At 50.9% G+C, this 24,217-nt stretch overlaps 2 protein-coding genes across 2 annotated transcripts in view; one reads left to right on the forward strand and one right to left on the reverse strand.

Moving 5' to 3' along the window:
- Positions 1 to 24,217, forward strand: part of LOC119399121 (uncharacterized) — a 49,788-nt gene that overhangs the window by 16,032 nt on the left and 9,539 nt on the right. The gene's annotated exons all lie outside the window — the stretch shown is intronic.
- Positions 14,057 to 15,417, reverse strand: LOC119400199 (uncharacterized). The gene is made up of 2 exons (XM_037667202.2): positions 14,663 to 15,417; positions 14,057 to 14,313 (listed from the first exon to the last, which is right to left on the reverse strand). The coding sequence occupies exon 1, from the start codon at positions 15,273 to 15,275 to the stop codon at positions 14,721 to 14,723; it is 555 nt and encodes a 184-aa protein (XP_037523130.1). The 5' UTR covers positions 15,276 to 15,417; the 3' UTR covers positions 14,057 to 14,313; positions 14,663 to 14,720.

Consider the following 24,217-nt stretch of genomic DNA (forward strand, 5'->3'; position numbering starts at 1 on the left):
ACGCAACGTAGAGGCAGCGGGACAAATCGACGAAGCCGTGATCCGACGCCACGACCTAACCGCAACGCAAGACGACGAACTAGTGACCTCGATGTCCTTATCGACGGCCACAGCATCACAGCTCTCGTCGACACCGGAGCCGACTATTCCGTCGTCAGTGGGCCATTCGCCACCAAGCTGAAGAAAGTAAAGACTGCTTGGAGTGGACCCGAAATCCGGACAGCTGGAGGCCACCTGATAACACCGATTGGTGTCTGCACGGCGAGAGTCACCATCAATAACCGGACTTATCCTGCGAGTTTTGTAATCCTACAAAACTGCTCCAGGGATATGATACTTGGAATGGACTTCTTAAGTGACCACGGTGCCGTCATCGACCTGAGGTCTGAGTCGATAACACTGACCTCAGACAAAGCGCTCCCGCCCCACGCGATGCCAGGCAACCATGCATTGAATGTGATAGAAGAGCAGGTGACCATTCCGCCGCGCTCCAGCGTCATTATTTCCGTCGGCACCGAAAAACCTGCGAACCTTGAAGGCGTCATCGAGGGTGATCAGCACCTACTCCTGAATCGTCAAATTTGCGTCGCAAGAGGTATCGCCGAGCTGCATGACGGTAAAGCAAAGGTACTGCTGACAAACTTCAGCCACGAATATAGGCACCTCAACATGGGTACGACGGTTGCCTACATCGACGAATGTGTAGCCGCCAGCGATGCTTTCGCCCTCTTCGATGCTGCCGAACCTGCTTCGACGAACAGAGGTCCCGAACCGGATTTTGACGTCAATCCGAGCCTTCCTAAGGCCAAGCAAGACCAGCTGAAAACCCTGCTCCTGCAATACAGGGACTGTTTCTCGTCGTCATCGCGGGTCCGACAAACGCCCCTTGCGAAGCACCGCATTATAACAGAAGAACATTCTCGACCACTCCGTCAGAGCCCCTACAGAGTTTCTACTCGAGAGCGCGACGCGATAAAGAAACAAGTCGACGAAATGCTACGCGACAACATCATCCAGCCGTCCAAGAGTCCGTGGGCGTCACCCGTGGTGTTAGTGAAGAAGAAGGACGGGACACTGCGTTTCTGCGTTGATTATCGGCGCCTGAACAAAATCACGAAGAAGGACGTGTACCCCCTCCCACGAATAGACGACACCCTGGATCGACTTCACAACGCGACGTACTTTTCGTCGATGGACCTCAAGACCGGCTACTGGCAAATCGAAGTCGACGAGAGAGACCGAGAAAAGACTGCCTTTATAACACCCGACGGCCTCTTTGAGTTCAAGGTCATGCCTTTCGGTCTTTGCTCGGCACCTGCGACGTTCCAGCGTGTCATGGACACCGTACTGGCCGGATTGAAGTGGCAGACGTGCCTTGTGTATTTGGACGACGTCGTCGTGTTTTCCTCAACCTTCGACGAGCATCTCCGGCGGCTTGAGGCAGTACTTCAAGCAATCAAGGCCTCTGGACTGACCCTGAAGCCAGAAAAGTGCCGATTTGCGTACGACGAGCTCTTGTTTCTGGGTCATGTGATCAGCAAGTCTGGAGTGCGCCCAGACCCGCGGAAAACAGCTGCCATCGCCGACTTCGCGCCACCCACTGACAAGAAGGCCGTGCGCCGATTTCTCGGCTTATGCGCCTATTACAGACGCTTCGTCAAAAACTTTTCACGGATCGCCGAACCACTGACGCTTCTCACGAAGAATAACGTGGAATTCAGGTGGGAAACGGCGCAGGTGCAAGCCTTTCAAGAACTTAAACGACGCCTGCAGACGCCACCCATACTCGCGCATTTCGACGATTGCGCCGATACGGAAATACACACCGACGCAAGCAGCGTAGGACTCGGTGCCGTCCTTGTGCAAAAGACTGACGGGCTTGAAAGGGTTATCAGTTATGCTAGCCGGTCACTATCCAAGGCGGAAGCAAACTATTCCACAACAGAAAAGGAATGCCTTGCCATCCTCTGGGCTACGTCAAAGTTTCGCCCCTACCTCTATGGCAGGCCCTTCAAAGTTGTCAGTGACCATCACGCCTTATGCTGGCTAGCTAACTTGAAGGACCCTTCAGGTCGTCTCGCACGATGGAGTCTGAGGCTTCAAGAATTCGATATTACCGTCGTGTACAAGTCCGGACGAAAACACTCTGACGCCGACTGCTTGTCTCGTGCCCCCGTCGACGCACCGCCGCAAGACGACGACGATGACTGCTTCCTCGGAACCATAAGTGCCGACGACTTCGCCGAAAGGCAACGGGCCGACGCGGAACTGGGGGGCCTTATTGAGTACCTCGAGTGCAAGACCGCCGTTGTTCCGAAGGTATTCAAGCGAGGACTGCCGTCGTTTATCTTACGGAACGGCGTTCTCCTGAAGAAGAACTTCTCGCCACTTCGAACTGACTACCTTCTCGTCGTGCCCTCATCATTGCGACCAGAAGTCTTCCAGGCCCTACACGACGACCCGACGGCTGGACACCTCGGTGTTTCCCGCACGCTCGCCAGAATACAGGAAAAATACTACTGGCCACGCCTTGCTGCCGACGTAGCCCACTACGTTAAGACTTGCCGAGATTGCCAGCGACGGAAGACACCGCCGACTAGGCCAGCGGGACTTCTGCAGCCAATCGAACCACCTCACCGGCCGTTCCAGCAAATCGGGATGGATCTACTGGGGCCGTTCCCCACGTCGACTTCCGGCAACAAGTGGATCGTCGTAGCAACTGACTACCTCACCCGCTACGCCGAGACAAAGGCCTTGCCCAAAGGCAGTGCCGCCGAGGTAGCCAAGTTCTTCGTGGAGAACATCGTCTTGCGTCATGGCGCCCCAGAGGTCCTCATCACAGACAGAGGTACCGCCTTTACTGCGGACTTAACTCAGGCGATCTTCAAATACAGCGAGACGAGCCACCGCCGCACCACCGCCTACCACCCGCAGACCAATGGCCTCACCGAACGTCTAAATAAGACCATCGCCGACATGCTGGCCATGTACGTCGACGTTGAGCACAAGACGTGGGACGCCGTCCTTCCGTACGTCACCTTCGCTTACAACACGGCCGTCCAAGAAACGACGCAGATGACGCCGTACAAGTTGGTCTACGGAAGGAGCCCGGCGACGACGCTGGACGCCATGCTACCCAACGTCACCGACGAAGAAAATGTCGACGCCGCCGCTTACTTACAACGTGCCGAAGAAGCTCGACAGCTGGCCCGCCTGCGCATCAAGACCCAGCAGCGCACCGACAGTCGTCGCTACAATCTTCGACGACGCTTCGTGGAGTACCAGCCCGGCGACCGTGTCTGGGTATGGACGCCAATACGCCGACGGGGACTTAGTGAGAAGCTTCTCCGACGATACTTCGGACCGTACAGGGTACTTCGCCGCCTCGGCGCACTCGACTACGAGGTTGTCCCTGACGGCATTACGAACTCTCAGCGGCGCCGTGCACGACCTGAAGTCGTCCATGTCGTGCGCCTCAAACCATATTACACGCGTTAGCGAATCTGAGGACTGTCATTTTGCTTTATTATTGTACTTTCTTGCTTGTGCTTATTGTTTATTGTACTTTGTTGCTTTATTCTTGTTATTTATTGTTGCATGCATTGGACTGTTCTGTTTTAAGCATCGGGACGATGCTTTTTCAGAGGGGGGCATTGCCACGGGCGTTTCTTATTATCACTTTTGGTTTATTCGTTTCTCGCCCACAAAGAGTGTCAGCAACGCTCAGCGCAAACCGCGCCTCATTGTTCGAGAGGCTTCGCGATCATTGTAGATCGTTTTGTTAAGATTGCGCGCAGGACGCGCACACCCGAGCCTATTCTAGAATTTGCACGACTGCCAGCGATAATGCTGGAATATTCGACGGCACATGTTTAAATGCCGACGCGCTTCACCGCTTGTCAGTTGATCGACGGACGACGCCCTGTTCGCCGCTATCATTGTACAGCGTGTATTGCTGTAGTTCTAGTTCTCATTTTCCCGGCCACAAGTTCGGCCAAATAAACAGTTTCATTCTGCAAACGCCGACTGCTTTCTTCGTCGACGTCACGACCACGTGACAATATAATGAAGTAGATGGATGGTCATTGGTTTCTCCACATTCTGCACCCAGGAATACGCTGTTCTCGCTCTCCAGCTCACGAATGGATCTCGGCTCAGGTGGCATCCCCCTGCGTGTGACATACACGTTCCCCAATGGCACTGTGGGGGCCAACGGAACGCTGATGCTGACACCGTACTCTGGTGAGTATTGGTACTGACACTATATTCTGTCGAGTAGTGATCCTGACACCATATTCCGTCGAGTAGCGACAGTGACGTCATGCACCGTCGAGTAGCGATAGCGACGTCATGCACCGTCGAGTAGCGATAGTGACGCCATACTCCGTCGAGTAGCGACACTGGCACACTATTCCGTTGGGCAGTGATAATACACAATGGATTCGGGCAGCGTCTCCTGCGCCGCGCGGCGCAGCAGTCAGCCCCACACAGAAGTGGCTCCTGCGCCGCACGGAAGTGACGTCACTTTAAAAATTATTAGTTAAAGCTATTTGAATGTATAAACTATTATTGTATAATACGTTAAATTTACAAAAATATTACTAAACAGGTGTTTCACGAGTCAATTAGCCTGTATTTGTTAATTAAGCACATATCACAAGCATTTTAAATACAGGGGGTGCCATGGGCGCTGCGGCTGCGAAAGGTAGTGGCAGAGATGGTAGCTGCGATGTGTGGTCGTGGTAACAGCCTTATTGAAAACTCCGGCAAATTCGTGGCCTGGGCCTAGGCCGCCCCCAAGGAGGACCGAAGATCCTGTGTCGTCGTTGCCTGAAGGGATTGCTGGATGCCCAGTTGATCCTGGAGGTTCGAGCTAGCGCGGCCGTCCACCGCGCCGCAGCTTCATCCGAGTGTGTGCACCATAAAGTTTCTCAGTGTGAAGTGTGGATTATTGTTGTTGGACGTACTGCATTTTCTAGATCGCAATGCCAAGCGTGTTGTTGTGGAAGGTGAAAGTGTCCTTGCCGCCGAGTTTTGCTTGTCGCAAAGGGCAAGGTCGACGATGAAATAAATGCTTTTGCACAGTTCGCGTGTGAATGTCCGGACCCACATGCATGAAACCCCACTGCGTCTGCGAAGTGTACTTACGAAGCCTGTGATCTCCGAAGGCCAAAGCTACTGCATTGCAGGCTGTTTTGCTAAGTGAGAAAACGTACGGCCGTTCTCATCCGTTGCTACGGAAATGCTCCCGTGCTGTCACAGGCCGTGCGTGCTATTCAGCAAGGCAGACAAGCTGTTTTGTAGGTAGATGGGCTAATGCAGTTGGCACTTGCCCTTGGGTATCGTTTATCAAGTGCTAATCGCCTATAGCATTACTTTGGCACGTAATTATTTTGAAGCGGCCTGCCGGTTACCTCGTCAGGTGGTGACGGTATGTTGAGCGACATAAAAAGTTTCCTGTTGCATATTCGGCGTGGCTACGTTGCAGTCCGCCTTTCAACATTCCTGACGCGTGTGCCGGAGAAACTGATGCAGCCAGCTGCATTTGAACTTTTCGTGTCCTCCTGCGTCTCGCCGATTAAGAGCATTAATTCGCAAAACACTTTATCATAATAAATATAGCCAATTCTGCGAGGATCATCATCAAAGGGCCTGTGGACAGGACCATCAGCAGCAAGTCAGGCTGACTGGAGGCCGATGAGGAGGCGCAAATGTAAAACAATGGTAGCGCGACCAAAAAAAGTAAATAAAACAAACTGCGAAGGGGCTCGAACCAGCGACCTTTACCGTCCTTTATGTGCTGCGCTAGCTAACTACGCCACAGCTGCCGATCAGTTCGGAGGGTTTAACGAGCCGGTTCTGTATTGTGGTCACGCTGGACGTAACTAACATTTTTCATTTTTACGTCTGGACGTAACTTTCACAGCTTCTATTGTTACGTCTAGACGTAACGCTAGACCCTCCCGACTATTCAAACTAGAGCTGTGCACGGGCCGTATTTCCGAGCCCGAGCCCGGCCCGGGCCGGGCCCGCTGACTTTTTCGGAGGCCCACCCGAGCCCGATGGCAAAGGGCTGCGAGCCCGCCCGGCCCGGCCCGACGTACGAAAACACAATCCCGGGCCCGGCCCGGCTTTTTAAACGACATTTGAACGAGGAGGTAATGCATTTCTATATCGAGCGATTTTTTCACAGAATGGAGGCAATTTTTTTATTGTCCTTTTTACCGGGCTTGGCTGGCAGAGGAAAAACGGAACGCGAGACAGCCGGCGAGTCACATCCACTCTTCTTGCGTACTGCCAGAGCTCGCGTAGAGTAGTTACGAGTAAAGGCCAAACACCATATGCGCCAAAATGCACGCGACAGCGACGAGCGACGAAACGGGCCGTTCGCGCGATGTATCGCGTGGTCGAAATCGCGCGATCGCTTGGTTTTTTTACATTTGGAAACCATCGCTCATAACCCGGAAGTCACAAAACACCCGAACCGGATGTACATCAGCGACGTACTAAGCACATCAGCTGTACACCAACAAGTAACGTAATAATTATGCACGTGCATATAAAAATACTGCGAGACAACGGTAAACGTTTTACGTACCAACATGCAACAAATATTTTATTTGCATTGCATACCTGCGACAACGCGGCACTTTTGCTATACAAGTAGACGGCCTCATGCCAGCTACAATGGAGTTCGCTCGCCAAAGCCGTCACGTGTATGGTGTATGCCCATGCAAGCGTCAGCTTGCACGAAGGCGATCTACATCGGGTCACTCGTCGCTGTCGCGTGCATTTTCACTCATATCGGATTTGGCCTTAAATCAAACGCGAACAGTCGGGTGACGCCGTCACTAGCTCAGGTGGTGTTATTTCTCTGTTCGTAGGAGTGCAACAGAGGCAGTGCTTTACCTGCTCCCCTTTTATTTAAAGTGGCGAATGGAAAGGAAAAGCGGTAATGGGCGGTCGCGGGAAAGGCGCTGTATGCGTGCTGGAAAACAATTCCCGCTCATTCTCTATATTTCGGGCTTGAGTCGGGCTTTGCGCCGGGCCCGAGCCCGGCCCGATAAAACTCCAAGTAGCCCGAGCCCGACCCGGGCCCGAGGTGAATATACGTCGGCCCGCCCGAGCCCGGCCCGCGGGCCGGGTCGGGCTCGGGCTTTCGGGCTACCCGGAGCCCGTGCACACCTCTAATTCAAACCATATACTATTATTCAAACGAAGCGCCGAACCGGAAAAGTGCATGACGTCACATCCGTGCGGCGCAGCAGCCGTTTCTGTGTGGGGGTGGCTCGTGCGCCGCGAAACTGGTGAGCAGCGAAACTGGCACCATACTCCGGTGAGTATCGATACTGACGCCATACACTATCGAGTAGCGATAGCACAGAGTTCTCCGGTGAGTGGCGAAACTGACACCATACTCCGGTAAGTAGCGATACTGACACCATGCACCGGTGATTAGCGATACTCCATTGACTAGCGACCGCCCCACAACCTGCAGGGACATCAACGTAACAGTGCGCAACAGTTTTGAGTGCCCGCTAGGAAGCTTGCACAGTGCCAGGTTGCGCTTGTGTTAGCAGCGACATCTTGCGACCTGTCGACAAACTATAATCATCGGCAAGTTATTTTCCCGAATGGACTAGTGTTCCTGCCGTAGAAATACAGATAGTTGCGATTATTTTCTATAATATCATTACTGCTTATTGTAATTACTCTTTTCTGTTTAGTGTTTCAGTGATTGCGGCATGAAGAGTTCCTCAACCACCTAGAGGTAGAAATTTAGTTGTGATGTTGCAGTCTGCAACGAACACGTAGCCGCGAGGATTTTTCGAGACGGTGCGACAATAGCGGAGTTATAAGCGTTTGATAATCGAAACGCGGCCCCGCTCGTTTGGCTCTTTCATTCGCTACGCGCTGTTCGTCGCCTGGTCTCTCCTCGCCGTGCGCCCAACAACACGACCAGGAAGTGCAGGGAACGCGTGTACCTGCTAGCAGACAAACTTTTTATTCGACCAATCGACAACGTCATGTAAGCTGACGTTAGGGGACGTCAAAGTGACGTCACTATGACGCCACAAATTTTCGTATTGGGACGTCATCACACGATTGTGGAAGCCCTCGTGTTGACGCCGATGGTCACTTTTCGTGTTTGATGAGACTCTAGGGCTTTCGCCGCAATAAAATTCGACCGCGCCCTTCCTGACCAATTGAGCCTGATACGGATCTCACTCCCCAGAAAAGGCCGACACACCGTGCGCCTCCGATTGGGACTGCCGCAAGTCCAAGACCAGGTGCCTCAACGCCCCGGTCGGCCGGTGCAGGTGCCCCAGGGGAAGCACTTACGATCAGCACAGAGCCTACTGCAGTATGAGTGAGTCACCCACATTCATAGGTAGCATTCATATTCACCATCATCACTATTCTCATACTATCTTGACGGATGCCTCCGCCGACCTTATCTTGTTAAGCCAATTTCGCATTACTGTTTACACAACGCAAAAATATGACTCAGGACAAGTGAATGGACGAAGATCTAGGAGCCAACTAGCCAAACAACGCGGCGCTCCGTGTGTGCGCGAGTTGAAACTTGTCCGCTGAATGTATGAACCAACAAACCCAACAACATACCATATGCTTCTGCGCTTCTTGTGTAGGCATAGGCGTGCGCACAGAAGGGGGGGGGGGGGGGCGGTCGCCCGCCCCCTTAATTACTTAAGGAGGGGGGGGGGGGGCAAAATATGCCCCGTACATTGACTTAGTACGGTGGGGGGGGGGGGGGGGCGCTGCGATGAACCTTTGCCGCGCCTGATGGGGAACCCTGCGCACGCCTATGTGTGCAGGCTTGTTTCTTGCCTTTTTCGCGCAGTTTAATCTTGCCTGCTGGCTGATACTTCGCCTACTTTAGCTGGCTGATACTTCGCCTATTTGACCAGCGTTTTACAGCTCCGCTAGCTAGCTAGCTAGCTAGCTAAGGGAATACGGCCACTCCAGGGAGAGAAGCTGCTTTCGTGCACTCTGTTGTCTCAACGCGATGCGGCGAGAGCACAGCACGTGGAAGGGTATACGAGCCGTTGAGCGATGTCTGTCGAGATAGCGCTCGCGCCAGCACTCGAGACCGCACCCTTATGATCAATGTTCCCACTTTGCTGCTGGAGCGCCGCAGCCCCCCCCCCCCCCCTCCCCCGTTATCCGGTGTCGATGCTCCTTCGCCCGAGGAAAGACGGGCGGGAGTTTCCTCTCTGCTTCAGGAGCAATCGACGGCAGTCCTCGCACGCAAGGTGGTGTTATCGCGTGCGCCCTCCGTGCTCGAAAATGGCCGACTCGTTTCATCTCTTTCAGCCGCCTTCGTCGTCCCCACTCGCATGCTTTTACCCGCGAGTAGAACATACGACGCTTGGGGCGACGTTGTCGATTTGGACTTTATACGCAACATGAAGGCGACGGCGGCGACGACAAAAACACGTCGAGAGTGTCCATGTAATTGCTATCGCAGTAAACCTCACATGGTCCCTTACGTGTTCGCCTCAGACGACTCGAAGGTGAAAGCCATATTCTTTCTCTTCTCAGTCGATAAACTTGATTCTTCCCTGCCATCCTACGATAGCTTTCTGCACCTAACGCGGTTCTCCATTGCCTCCAGGATCGGAGGCATTGCAAGCGTTCGGTGCCTCAGCTGGTTTTGCGCTGATCAAGCGACGTTCGGCGCCTCAGCGACGGCACGTTATGTGACGTCATGATGGCCTCAAGTTTTGGCATTCTGTAGCGTCATATTGACGTTACAAGTTTTGTCGATCTGATTACGTCATGATGAGACACCATATGGTGACGTCATCACGATTTTCTGCACCACCCGTGTTGACACCGACGCCGCTGAAGGTCAATTCTCGCGTGTGATAAGGCATTTAGGGCTTTCTCCTTAATAAACCTTAGAATGACATAAATCTGAGCTAGTTAATAATATCTGGGGTTTTGCGTCCCGAAACCGCGATATGATTATGAGAGACGCCATAGTGGAGGGCTCCGGAAATTTTGACCATCTGGTGTTCTTTAACGTGCACTGACATAGCACAGTACACGGGCCTCTGGCATTTCGCCTAGCTCCATCGAAATGCGACCACCACAGTCGGTATCGAACCCGCAACCTTCCGGTCAGCAACCGAGCACCATAACCACTGCTCCACCGCGGTGAACGTGAGCTAGTTGGTCGGGATTCATGATTAAAAGGCACTATAGGCCTGCAAACACGGACACAACAGAGAATTCAGGACAACACAAACGGTAGCTCAAGTAACAAGGCGTCGCCTCTTGCCTGGGCATGTGCAGCTAAGTATTCGTGCCTGCTTTCTTTTCCGTCACTGTGCGCCTTTTCAGTCGTTAGTCGAGTTTGTGTTGCCCTGAACCCTCTTGTGATACGTGTTTGCAAGCCTACCGTATTTCACCATTAACGACATAATTCGAGCGTGGTCATCACTTGGTTGAATCGAATTGAAGCTGCGTTATTTGTTGTCATTTTTGTGGATCAGCCAAACGATGCGGCATATACCGCAGATGAACTGACAATTGCCCGCGTCCATCGTGCTTTTTCACTGCAGAGTGCACCAAGAACGAAGACTGCGTAAGCTACCTCGGTGAGAGGGTCAGCACGTGCTTCCTGTACAAGTGCAGTTGCTCACCCGGGGCTTACATCATTGCCGACCGCTGCATATATCCTCAGGGTAAGTGAGGAAATTCGGGAGCCCTTCCCAATGGGGTCTGACAAAGCTTGGCGTGCCTCACGTTGTTGTGCACCGCTTAGAAGACTGAACCATACCGAACTAAAGAGCAAACTTTCAACTGAAATTCACATGATGCTTTTATATAAAACACGCTCCCTCAGGGCGCTTTGGGCACCACGATTCCAAAACATGACGCGTTGCGATTGATAACGCGCGCCTGACTCAGTCGTAACTTGTTATCGAGGCGCGTGTTATCAGTCGCAACGCGTCATCTTTTGGAATCGAGGTGCCGAAAGCGCCTTGAGGGAGCGTGCATCTTCGGTTAAACAAGCGCACTTTTCAACGTTGTCACTCGTGCAAAGCAGGTCTGCATGTCTATAGGGAACCCAAGCTCAAGTTTGGGCGCGACGCTCGCGCGGCTGAGCTGTGCGTTTCTGGGGGCGGACGCTGACGCGCGAACGCGGTTTGTCGCCGGATTTGACAGTGGCGGCGGCAAGAACACGTGCGCGCATGCGCTCCTCATTCAGCCCAAACTACTGCTGGTCAGCAATACTTAATCGTGACGCACCACAGATGCAATCCGAGAGCTCTGCGCGTGCGCGGAAGCGGGGGCGGCATGTTATGGCCGTGGATGCCCCCAGTTGCGATAAGAGCAGTGGCGCCGCTCGACGTTGCTAGTTTGCGGCTAGAGTTACTGTATATGCTACCTTTAGGTAGCAGAGTTGCGCATCTGTCTTCCAACGCCGCTAGCAACCATGCATTGCGGAGAAGCTGACTCTTGGGCCAATTTTTTTATTTCTCGACGCCGCCGCTTCAGCGAGCTGACTTAACACTAGCCATCGACAGGCAATGTTTATCGTCGGTCTTCGACACGAAAGACAGATTAATCGGCGACACAGTAGGCATGTCGCCTGCAAAAACGGAGTGCGACTTCACCGCATAGCTGTGGTTGCTAGCCGGACCTATGCGCAACTCTGCTACCTAAAGGTAGCATATACAGTGACTCTATTTGCGGCGCGACGACAGCGCCGCGCTGCGGCTCTTGAGAGAAGCTCTGGCGCAACTGGGTGCAAGCGCGGCCGACTCAACCTGTTTGTCGGCAGCGAGAACACGCGCGCGCGCGCGCTGCTCAGTCGGTGCGGGGAACTGGGGCGCAGTGCCGGCAGCTCGGTACGCTGAACCGAGAGGCTTGCTGTGCAAAGCTGCATTTCCGCGTCGGCAGAAGCGACCCCGCGGAAGCGCAAGCGAAGTATTGCTGTATCGTGGCCTGCCACAACAGTGCAGACAACACCAAGGCACGCGATTCACGTGTGAAACTGCATCGGTTCCCTGGCGTGTCGCACGAGAAATAAAGGCAGGAAGCGTGGATAGCTGACAGCGCTGTTTCGCCTTCTATTTTTCTGTCTGAGTCAGGGGCGTAGGCAGAAATTTTTTTCGGGGGGGGGGGGGCACCTCCCTGATCTGTAGTGGGGACGAGCAGGCAGATGTGGTCGAGTGTCATTTTCTGCTCTGTATGCTATGGCAAAAAAAAAAAATTTTCGGGGAGGGGGGGGGGGCACGGGCCCGGGTGTGCCCTAACGTGGCTACGCCCCTGGTCTGAGTTCATCGCTTCCGTTCATTTCGACTACCTGAATCGGTACGTAACGCGGCGCATGCACGCAGCGACTACAGTAATAATTACTCGCTGTCTTCTCGCATTGTGAAAGTCCATGCAGTTACGGTTGTAGGTGAAACAACATTGTGTTTTGATTCCCCGTGTTCGTGAGACCTACCCGTCGCTGTTGAACGTTCACACTCGCGTTATACCGTTAGTGTTGCGCGGTTGGTTGAATTCAACTGAACTCGGCACATTGTCAGAAGTTCGGCGCCTGCAATTCACGCGTCGGGAAGGCTGCTTTATCACGCCGGGAACGGACGTCTGTGCATTTTCAGCAAGCTTTGACATCCTTCTGCTGGTTTGCTTTGTTTTTGTCACTTTATTAGGGTGATATATATTTAAGCCGCTAAATATAACTGGCACTTAATACATGCTTTGCAATTGCAACCTTGAGGTAACCACCTTCTGACTTGGTGCGATTTTCTAGCCGCGTTCGCGCAGCAGGTTTTATACGCCTGTCAAGTCGATATCCTCATGAAAAGAGAGTGCAAAAACGAGGCGAGCAGCTCATCTTGCTTCACAGTGGTTAAAGCTCATCTAGCTGTCTCGTGTCTTATTCGGCGGGTGATTGTCCAGCGGCACGGAGGACTTAATTGACTCTAACCTTCTCAGGAAACAGTGTCATGGCCGTATAATTTCTTTTTTCGCACGCCGCAAACGTTTGTTCACGAAAGTACACGGCTGCTACTGTAAGCATGCCATGTCAAAACAACAATCATGTGTTCCATAGTCCACAACGGAGAACATCGATAGCGTGTACGGCTTCATTTCGGAGTGCATGCGGACCACTATTCATCTTTAACATGGCAGAATGAGACTTACCTCGAGGTATACGTCCTATACACGGTGTAATCGCTACTTCGGAAATGCATTTCGCTTTGAGTCGGGCGTGGTTGTCGTCGATCGTCTGCTCTTCACCGTAAACGTGGTTGACGAGCCTTTCTCCTTTTATCAAGTTCGCTTTACGGAAGTGCCAGCCAAGCTTGAAGATCCTTTTGAAGCCGCACTGAAAGCGGTACATTGTGAGGCGCCGCAAGTGTACCGCGAGAGCTCTGCACGTGCACGGAAACGAGCGGCAGCGCGTTAGAGAGAAGGGAAAACGCGCGTTGCTTGCACCCAGTTTGTATTTTTATGCCAGAGATGGCGCTGCCTGTCAAGAGCAGCAGCGCCACTAAGCGATGTTTGGGGAGCCTATACGATAAGTCACGTTCCCATGGAAATAAACATATCCAGTTGAATGTCAGCGCTGTGCGCGCGTTCGTGTTCTTTTGCGTGGGCGTTCGGTCGCGCTGTTCAAACATTTGATCGCCAAGCACCTATTTCGCGAAACATACGCATGCGCACAGGGAGAGCAGGGGGGGGGGGGGGCCGCCCCCCTAATCACCTGAGAGGGGGACGTACATTGACTTAGTAGGGTGGGAGGGGGGGGGCGCTGCGATGAACCTTTGCCCCCCCCCCCTGATGGGGCACCCTGCGCACGACTATGCCGCCAAAGCAATGTGGCCAACTTAGTTTCTGTTGCCTGGTGGATATGCGTGGTTTCCTGTATGATACGGCAGGAAATTGCTGTGGTTGTGGGCGGTTGAACCGACGTTGTGTTACGACAGCTCCGCTTTTGCAGCTGGAACATGGCGACAGCCGTGCATAAATACATTCAAGAAGACGCTTTATATCATTGATAGTGAAAACGGATATTTTATTAAAATTTCTAAATTGCGACCTGTTCGTTGAGGCATGAGTTGCAGCTTATTCGAAGCTTTGTCGATGAAGCCGCTGAAGCATGCAGGGGTGAAACATGGCGATGAAGATAAAAACCGTTGGATAGATAAGCTTGCGCTCCTTCCATGCGGAAAGACAAGCCACTTGCGAAGATGGACCGACGGGCAAAATCAATTTCTTCCGTAAAAGTTTAGAGGATGGCCCCTCGCGTCATGTCGTGGCCTGCACACCAGAAAAGAGGGCATTGCGTGACATTAATTGAGCGTAATGAAAGTGGAGGCAGAACAAATCTACAGAATAGTTCACAAAAAGAGCGTTCCCATTTGGACGCCACATCCGCAAAATCAGTGAAATTTCACGGAAGCCCATTTTCGCATTCACTGACCGCCGTCCGTGTTCAGTGCACTTACGCAGCCCGATCCATGACACCCGATAGCGAAATTGCGCTATTGTGCTGGTCACTGTCGGCAACAGGGCCCTCCGGTATGCACAAAAGCGAAAACCAAAACTAAGTCAAATAATGTTTCTTATAGTAAGTAATAATAAGTGGGTATCTGACGACCGGGTATACCTGTAATGGGGCACGGCGTGGTATTCGGCACCGTGGTTCTGCGTAGCGCGACAGCCGGTCAAACGAGATCCCAGTCTAACACCACGTCCGTCAACTTGAGGTACTGACGAATGTGCGTCCAGCAGGCGAAGTTGAGTTTGTCCAACTGCGTGCCGTCGTCTTGCTCTCGGTAGTCGCACACGACCTTTCGCTCAACGACGCCGGTCATCCTCATGAACTCGTGAATGTGGATGCCACGCAAGAGCCGCAAGACGCCTGCGATCTTGTTCCTGGCTTCGAAATCTCCGGGCAGCGCCGCCTCGCGTCGGATGTTCTCGACCAGCTTGGGGTGCTCCGAAACGAACTCCAGGGCGGAGGCGCCGTAGCGGTCGTGAGCGCCCATCACGAACCTGGTCGCCCTTTCGACGATGCCACAGTTGCGACGGATGACGTCCTGCGTGCCGTACATGTCGGGGTCGGGCTTCAGGCAGCCTGGAACTTCTAGGAGGAGTAGGCTGTAGTTCCTCCTGAACGGAGGCACAAGTCGCCGCGCGAAGTGTCCCGGAGAATTGACGTGCTTAAGGGACAGTTCGTAAAGGCGTCCGTAGCTCAGAGTTGCGTACTCGGCGAACATTCGGCAGTAGTCTTCGGATAACGTTATCCTCGAGAACAAATGGAGCTTGGTTATGTAGAGATTCGAACACAGCGCGTTGTACAACAGCTGTAAAGCTTGGGTCACGGACGCGTCGACGTCATCAACGTCAACTTCGGGTTCGGATTCTTCGTCGTCAGAGTCATACGTGGAACCAGTCTGGATTCTCAGCTTGATTTCCTTGAGCGCAGAGGCACCTTCTATATAAGTGGCCAACGAATCGAAAGTGGGCGAGTTACAGGTACGAAGTAGTAATCGGAGTGACGTCACGTGGTGGCAAGTAGCCAGGGCGCCGAAGACGTTTTGGAGAACGCTCACATTTCCTAAGAGAAACTGCGAACAGACCGTGACGGATGTCAGTTCGGGGTAGAGAGGAAGTATCGGGGCGTCTCCGACCTCGACCTTGTGTTCCTTGATGCAGACCCACTGAGCGAGGCCCTTCTTGCGGATGGTGTCGCAAACGGCCTTCAGGCAACCCTCGTCCAAGAGGTGTCGCAAAGACAGGGTTCGAAGGCTGCCGCGGTTTCGCGCCAGCACGTTGAGAAGGCGGAGGCAGTGTTTGGTGCGACACCAGGACACGTCCAGGTCCAAGTTGCGTAGTACCCGGTTTTTCCGCAGCGCGGAAGGCCACGATGGAATTCGTCTGGGCAGCTCGCCTTCTTCGAATGGGCTGAGGACGACCGTTCCGTCGTCGACGTCACGAAGTAGCAATCTCACACTGCGAAGGGACCTGCTTTGGAACACCGCGCTCGCGAATATCGCACACAGTTCTTGTCTCGACGGCCACTCCGCGTGCAGTTCTTTCAGCGTCGTCATCGAAGATATTGCTCGGGCCAAAGCCCTCAAGCGACCGACACGGGTAAAGGGGATGAACGTTTTCAGAGTGAGCTTTTTAAGCGTGGCATGTTTCATCTTAAGATAGCGCTCAAACGGGAACACATACGATTCGTCTCCGGGATAGCCAGCAAAAACGTCGTACCCGAGGGCCAGTTCGGTCAGCGACTCGTTCTCCATAAGGGTTGTGATCAGCATATTGACACCTGACGGGGTCATTGAAAGCTCAGTGACGTCCAGCGACGTTAATGCAGTGTCACTGTTTCTTTGTAACAAGAGCGGAATTACGGGCGTGGCCAAACTGTCGTTCAGGTAGACGTAACCGGAGGCCAGGCACCCGACCGACGCCGGCGGTGGCCCACGGGCACGCGCCTCCCATTCGCCCAGAAGCTCGATACCTCGGACGGTTAGCCGTCGGAGACTCGACGAAGATGCGAGGGCTTCGATCACCATGGCCGCATTGGCCACGCCGCAATTCATCTCTGCGGAGACGATGCACCGGTGCACTCGAAGCAGGCGGCGTAAATAGGAGACGGCGAGTTCTTCGTTGTGGGCGCATACGTCGCAAAGCGGAAACTCGTCGCAGGTGCCAGGCACTGTCACGACGACCAAGTACCCGGGCTGCTTGCCGGCGTCGACTTCCCTGAGCTGCAGGCCAATGTTCCACAGGGCAGCGTTGAAATCTGTCAGGTAGCTCAGCAGGTGGCAGACACGCGTGTGGCCCTGCGTGCACGAGGAAAGGATGACCTCGAGGCAAGCGCCATAGTCGCCAGTGGAAAACGAAGAGCTGGGCAGGTCTTCCGATGCTCCCGCCATAGTAGCCGCTTGAGAACTGATGGCTTGGCCAAGGTATATGTAAACTGGTAGCGTAACTTCCGTAGAAGCCCACGTGTCAAGCCGGTGGCTAGTTGTTGCAACAGTCGCCGTCTATGTGAGGAGGGGACAAACAGAATTTAAAAAAAAGAAAAGATGACGTCACAACCAGAAGCGGAAATGACGTCACGTTTTAATGCGATGGGCGCGAAATTATGACATTTTTTGACAGGGCGCCGCTTCTTACTTTTTTTTTATAGCTGCACGTTCTTTTTCTTATCGCTATGCCGGCTCCATAATGGAAGCCTGCAAGATAACGGGAAGACGAAAAACACAGATTTGATAAATAAGGTGTATTTTATTGGCGAAATATTGCAGTTGAACAGCATATTACCCCAAAATATATAACACAGAAATCAGAAGTAGCATAACAATTCCACGTGCACACAAACCTTGCACACGTGTTGCTCTTGCATCCCTAGACAGCGCAGCGTTTCTTCGCGTTGCGTGGCGGACTCATCGTCCCGAAGGGCGACAGCACGCCGGCCGTGCGCTGGCAAAACACAGTCACTGAAACGGTTCCCGATGGCTGCGATGGGCTATATTACCTTCTGCCAAGTATCACGACTAGACAACAACGCCTATGCGAGGAAATCACCTACGGACGACAGGCACAAACATACTGCGCAAAAACGAGCGACGCCATTTGCATCTGAAAATGCGCAAAACCGTTGGCCCGTGTTACCAGACTGCCTGCATGTGCCCGCTGTTTCTGAAAATACACGAAAAAAATTGGCCACTCAACCACATACCCAAGACTAAAGTTTGATTAAAATAATCTACTAATTTAATGCGTGAGAAATAAAATTAATACGAATGAAAATAAACGTTTAATTATTTTCTTGTTTTCATTGTTTGCCCCCCCTCACCTAGTAGCGCTTTAATCGTCACGCGGGTGTTCATGTTTGTCGCAATAGGTGTCCGACCACTTTTCGTTCCGACTTTCGCGACCTATTTAGATTGACCTTGGCTTGGCCGTGGATCGTTGATATAGGTATCTCGAGTGGTCACTCCCTCGCTCGCTGGGCCTTTATACGCGTGCGCAGACTGTAATATTGAAAGCCCTGACGACTACAGTTCGAAACGTTGTCATGGCATAATAATACGTCTCTGGCATAAAAATACAAACTGGGTGCAAGCAAAGCGCGTTTTCCCGTCTCTCCAACGCGCTGCCGCTCGCTTCCGTGCACGTGCAGAGCTCTCGCGGTGCACTTGCGGCGCCTCACAATGTGCCTCTTTCAGTGCGGCTTCAAAAGGATCTTCAAGCTTCACTGGCACTTCCGTAAAGCGAAATTGATAAAAGGAGAAAGGCTCGTCAACCACGTTTATGGTGAAGAGCAAACGATCGACGACAACGACGCCCGACTCAAAGCGAAATGCATTTCCCAAGTCTCGATTACACCGTGTAGGACGTATACCTCGAGGTAAGTCCCATTCTGTCAGGTTAACGATGAATAATGGTCCACATGCACTCCGAAATGAAGCCGTATACGCTATCGATGTTCTGCGGCGTGGACTACGAATCATAAGATTTTTGTTTTGATATGGCATACTTACAGTAGCAGCCGTGTACTTTCGTGAACAAACGTTTGCGGCGTGCGAAAAAAGAAATTATACGGCCATGACACTGTTTCCTGAGAAGGTTAGAGTCAATTAAGTCCTCCGTGCCGCTGGACAATCACCCGCCGAATAAGACGCGAGACAGCTAGATGAGATTTAACCACTGTGAAGCAAGATGAACGGCTCGCCTCGCTTTTGCACTCACTTTTTTATTTATTTTTTTTATTTATTTTCAATACTGTCGACCCCAGTCATGGAGTCATTACAAAGGGCATATTGTACATTGTATTCATTCATAACGACCACACAATAACATTCCAAGTAACATACGGGTTCACTTACACTGTTGGTAAACAACAACGAAATAAAAGGAACAATGAATTTTCTACACTGAAAAACAAGGCGACATTCGTACCAAAATTTGCTATACACTGTTACAAAAATATATACGTACGTAGCGCATCTTTAATATCGGCACAACCATCACTATCTACAAGTGTGTCCGGCAAACCATTCCGCATTTTATTTGCGCAAGGAAAAAAGAAGAGACTGAAACGAGAGGCATCAATTTGAAACGCGCCAAATTTTTCGGTATGCATATCAGAGAGCAGGACAAATGGCGGTGACAGAATCAACAATATGCGCAGTTTTCTAGCAGCAAACTCAGGAAACTGCTGACTTGCGCATACGAAGCCAGGTATTTGAGCGATGGATTGAATGTATTAAAAAATTTTTTTTTTCTTTTATCCCTTCATTTTACCAGACGGAGGCGAAAAGTTAAGCCTGGCCAAGTACTGTCTGGCCTGCCACAATGCACTGTGCAAAAACAAAAAGAAAGAAAGAAAAGGAAAGAGGAAAATAACAAAGTATGCGAAGCATTGACACACTATTGTAGGTTACGCATGGTTTCTAACACTGCGTTGAATTCGGATAGTGTGTCGGCATTAGTAGCGTTTGTCTTCAGTTTATTCCATTCGCGTATTGTTAGTGGCAAAAACGATTTTCCAAAAACGTCGCTCTTTGAGGAATATTCTTTCAGACTGTATTTGTGCTTATGACGGGTAGGGCGCGACTGTGAAAATGTGACGTACTTAGAGACATCTACCTTGTAGTGGCCATGTAACAACTGGTACAAGAACCTCAGGCGCGCCTCTTTTGCCCTAGTAGCTAGTTTATCAATGCCAGATGAAGCCAGAAGGTTAGTGGGAGAATCTGTACGTTTGAACTTGTTGTGTACGAACCGTATGGCTTTGCGTTGTACTGCCTCTAATTTACTAATACTACTTAGTGAATAAGGAAACCAAACTACGTTGGCGTATTCTAATACTGGTCTTACGAACATGGTGTAAGCCAAGAGTTTTGCGGGCGCTGGTGCAGTTCTAAGTCTTCTTTTTAGGTAGAAAAGTTTACGAAGTGCGGCCGCAGTGACGTTAGCTATGTGTGTATCCCATCTCAGGTCAGATGTTAATGTAATGCCTAAGTACTTATGCTGCACAACATTAGTCAGTGGTGCACCATGAATGGTGTAAATGAATTGTGATGGATTCTGCTTACGTGTTACCATCATAGCTGCGGATTTTTTCACATTAATGGACATTTGCCACTTAGCGCACCAATCCGCTAGCTTAGTCAGGCACTCATTGAGGTTAATGTGGTCTGTGAAGCTGGTTACTTCCTTATAAACAATGCAGTCGTCTGCAAACAGCTTGATATTACAGTCAATGTCTGACGCGAGTTCGTTTATGAAAATTAAAAATAATAGTGGTCCCAAGGCGGAACCTTGAGGGACCCCAGAAGTTACGGGGACTATGTTTGATATGTGACCTTCATACAGCACGAACTGTGAGCGATTTGTAAGAAAGCTTTCTATCCAAGAGAACAATAACCCCTCTCCTATGGCACTTTTCAATTTTATTAGTAATTTGCTGTGACATACGCAATCGAAAGCTTTAGATAAATCAAGTAATATCATGTCTGTTTGGCCGCGATTATTTATGGTGAAAGCTAGATCATGAACAACCTCCGTTAGCTGCGTAACAGTGGACAGGCCATTACGAAACCCGTGTTGGTTAGGAGACAAAAATTTTATTTTCTCGAGAAAAACAGTTATGTGTTTCAGGATGATATGCTCTAGTAGCTTACATGAAATGCTAGTGAGGGATATCGGCCGGTAATTTGACACCAATGACTGTTCCCCTGATTTATGAATAGGTATTATTTTTGCAATCTTCCAGTCATCTGGAAGCTGGGATGTGGTAAGCGATTTTCGAAAGATTAGCCCAAGAAACTTGCTACACCATTCCGCGTACCTTTTAAGAAACTCGTTAGGAATATTGTCTGGACCACTCGATTTTTTAGGATCTAAGTTAAGAAGCAAGTTCAGTATTCCTTCATCTGTGACTTCGAGGTGATCGATGATTGGCGAATCGAGGGATAATACTGGAGGAATGATACCATTATCAGTCGTGAACACTGATTGGAAAAAATTGTTGTATTCGTTAGCCTTTTCCGTTCTTTCCTCTGGAGCCGTGTGCGACTGTGTATTATTGCTGCTGCGAAGGTATCTCCAAAATTTGTTTGGATTGCTTTTAATAAAGCTTGGAAGGGTAACACTAAAGTAATATTGTCTGGCACTTTTCGTTTTTTGCTTAAACGCTGATTTTGCGCATTGCAGCTTCTGCTGAATCGATGCTTTACACTTACGATTTTTCGCAGCCACACGCAACCTTTTTAATCTACGCTTTGCCTGGATAACCTCACGTGTTATCCAAGGATTATTCCTTGGCGCTTTCTTGTGTTTCTTTGGTATGAAGTTAGTGACACAGTACATAACAGTAGATTTGAAACTTAGCCAAAGTCGATTAGTATCACTGGATGTGTCAAAAGCTAGCTGCAAAAAGTTTTCGAACTCATGCGCGAGATAGGTTAATACGCTGTTATCGTCAGCTCTTTTGAAATCAATCACAGTTGATCCACGCTGCTCACATGCAATACTAGAACCAAGCGGCAGCAAGCATATGACTATGTGATGGTCTGATATGCCGTCAACTACATCAGTTCGAACACGGTCTTCCGGGAAATGCTGACTAATCGGTATCAGATCTAATATGTTCTCGGCAGTGTTGTGCAAGCGGGTTGGAGATAACACGATTTGCTGAAGGCTAAAGTTCAACATTAGGTTTATAAGGGCATCTGAGGTAGATGATGTGTGGTTTAGCGTAGTCCAGTCAATGTCTGGGAGATTAAAATCTCCCATAAGCAGGATACGAGAGTTGCGCACATGACACTGCATGAAGTCATGAACTGCAGTTATGCATTCGTGTCCGGATGACGGGCTTCGATAAACGCATCCAACGAATATAGGAGTGCTATCGCAAAGAATCCGGCAGAAAATTGCTTCAGCATCTGTTACAGCTGGAAGCGACACATATGAATGACATGTCTTTATGAGTAGAGCGACGCCCCCGCCACGAGAATAAGGTCTATCCTTTCGGATAACGGAATAATTTGGAGGAACAACTTCACTATCGAATATCTCGGAAGAAAGCCATGTTTCTGTGACACCTACTATGTCAGGGCTGTATTACAGTAGAAGGTCTTCGAGAGCATCTATTTTGTTTAGAACACTTCTTGCGTTAACATTCAATATAGTCAGGGCTTCGGTTTTGCGTGTAGACGAGCTTGGCGAGTTTGCGGCCTTGATGGTGCCTCGTCCTTTTTTTTGGATGCGAACCTTGTCGTTCTTTTCTTCATCCCAGATAAAGGCTTGGTTATTCATGAGGATATAGACTTGACAGGCGTATAAAACCTGCTGCGCGAACGCGGCTAGAAAATCGCACAAAGTCAGAAGGTAGTTACTTCAAGGTTGCAATTGGAAAGCATGTTTAAGTGCCAGTTATATTTAGCGGCTTTATATATCACCCTAATAAAGTGACAAAAACAAAGCAAACCATCAGAACGATGTCAAAGTTTGCTGAAAATGCACAAACGACCGTTCCGGCGTGATCAAGCAGCCTTCCCGACGCGCGCGTACATTGCAGGCGCCGAACTTTTGACAATGTTTAGGAGAACTTTTTGTTGGGCAAGTCCGTCCTGTGTCCTATATATATCTTGTGTATGTCCTCCTTTACGCCTTAAAAATCAATTTTGACAATGTGCCGAGTTCAGTCAATGAATTCAACCAACCGTGCAACGCTAACCGCGGTATAACGCGAGTGTGAACGTTCCACAACGACGGGTAGGTCTCACGAACACGGGGAATTAAAACACAGTCGTTCCACCTACAACCGCAACTGGTCTTTCACAATGCGAGAAGACAGCGAGTAATCATTACTGTAGTCGTGGCGTGCACGCGCCGCGTTACGTACTGATTCAGGCAGTCGAAACAAACGAAAGCGATGAACTGAGACAGCCAAAACAGAAGGCGAGACAGCGCTGTCAACTTGGACATACTTGATTCTCCTTACTGCGGTGATCCACGCTTGTCGCCTTTATTTCTCGCGCGACATGCCCGCGAACCAATAGTTTCACATGTGAATCGCGTGCCTTGGTGTCGTCCGCACTGTTGTGGCAGCCCACGACACAGCAATATTTTCGGACCTCGTTTCCGCTTCCGCGCGGTCGCACCTGCCAGCGCGGAATGCAGCTTCGCACAGCAGGCCTCGCGGTTCAGCGTGCCAAGCTGTCGGCACGGCGCCCCAGTTCCCCGCACCGACTGAGAAACGCGCGCGCCCGCGTGTTCCCGCTGCCGACAAGCAGGCTGAGCGGCTGCCCCAGTTTCACCAGAGCTTCTCTCCAGAGCCGCTGCGCGGCGCTGTCGTCGCGTTCTAAACTTCAGCTTGGGTTGCCTATTCGCCGAGAGATCGGGATATAGGTGCATAGGCTAGCGCAAAGGGGGGGGGGGGGCGCCCCCCCTAGTCTCATAAGAAGGGAGGGCGCAAAATCTGCGCCATACATTGACTTAGTAGGGGGGGGGGGGGGACTGCGATGAACCTTTGCCCCCCCTGATGGGTAACCCTGCGCACGCCTATGTATAGGTGGCAGCACCATCGCCGCGTTAGTGTGGATAGGTGGTCGGAGGCGGTTTCAGTCGATTGTCGGCGAATAAAACACGTTGACTGCAGCCTAATGGTGATATATATACGCCCTCCATTGCAACATTAATGCACGAAGCCGGACTAACGTTCCCATTACGTGTGAGAGAAGCGCAATTTGACAATCAATGGGGTACTGGCCTTCGGTCACAGTCGTGTTTTGCAGTCTGCTTGATGTCTTTTCTTGCTTTATTTCTACGTGTTTAACTTGTGTACTGCCTATACCACAATACAAATAGTCTTGCGCGGCTGAGCCAATTAAGTATTTACTTCTTGCTCTAGCGGCTACAAAAAAAAGAGCCTGTATTTCTGCGGAATTAGATGAAGTACAACTTTGTGCACTCGACTTTTCTGTTTGCATGAATACGTGTACCGCTATAGAAATACGTGGCTTGGGGTTTTCAATACCGCTAACCGGCCTTTGCAGATGCTAGTTCATACTTTGCGGTATCACAAGGATTTCCAAATCGCCGACAAATCACGAGATGGTGTCGCTAAAATTCTACATTCACACCTCGACATTTAGTACTTCTTTCGTTTAGGACGGCGCCAAATGTACTATGT

This window comes from Rhipicephalus sanguineus, chromosome 7, assembly GCF_013339695.2.
Source record: "Rhipicephalus sanguineus isolate Rsan-2018 chromosome 7, BIME_Rsan_1.4, whole genome shotgun sequence".
NCBI lineage: Eukaryota > Metazoa > Arthropoda > Arachnida > Ixodida > Ixodidae > Rhipicephalus > Rhipicephalus sanguineus.

Bases quoted from the DNA above. Each gene is read 5' to 3' on its own strand.
- LOC119400199 (XM_037667202.2), bottom strand. From the start codon at position 15,275: ATGTTCGCCGAGTACGCAACTCTGAGCTACGGACGCCTTTACGAACTG.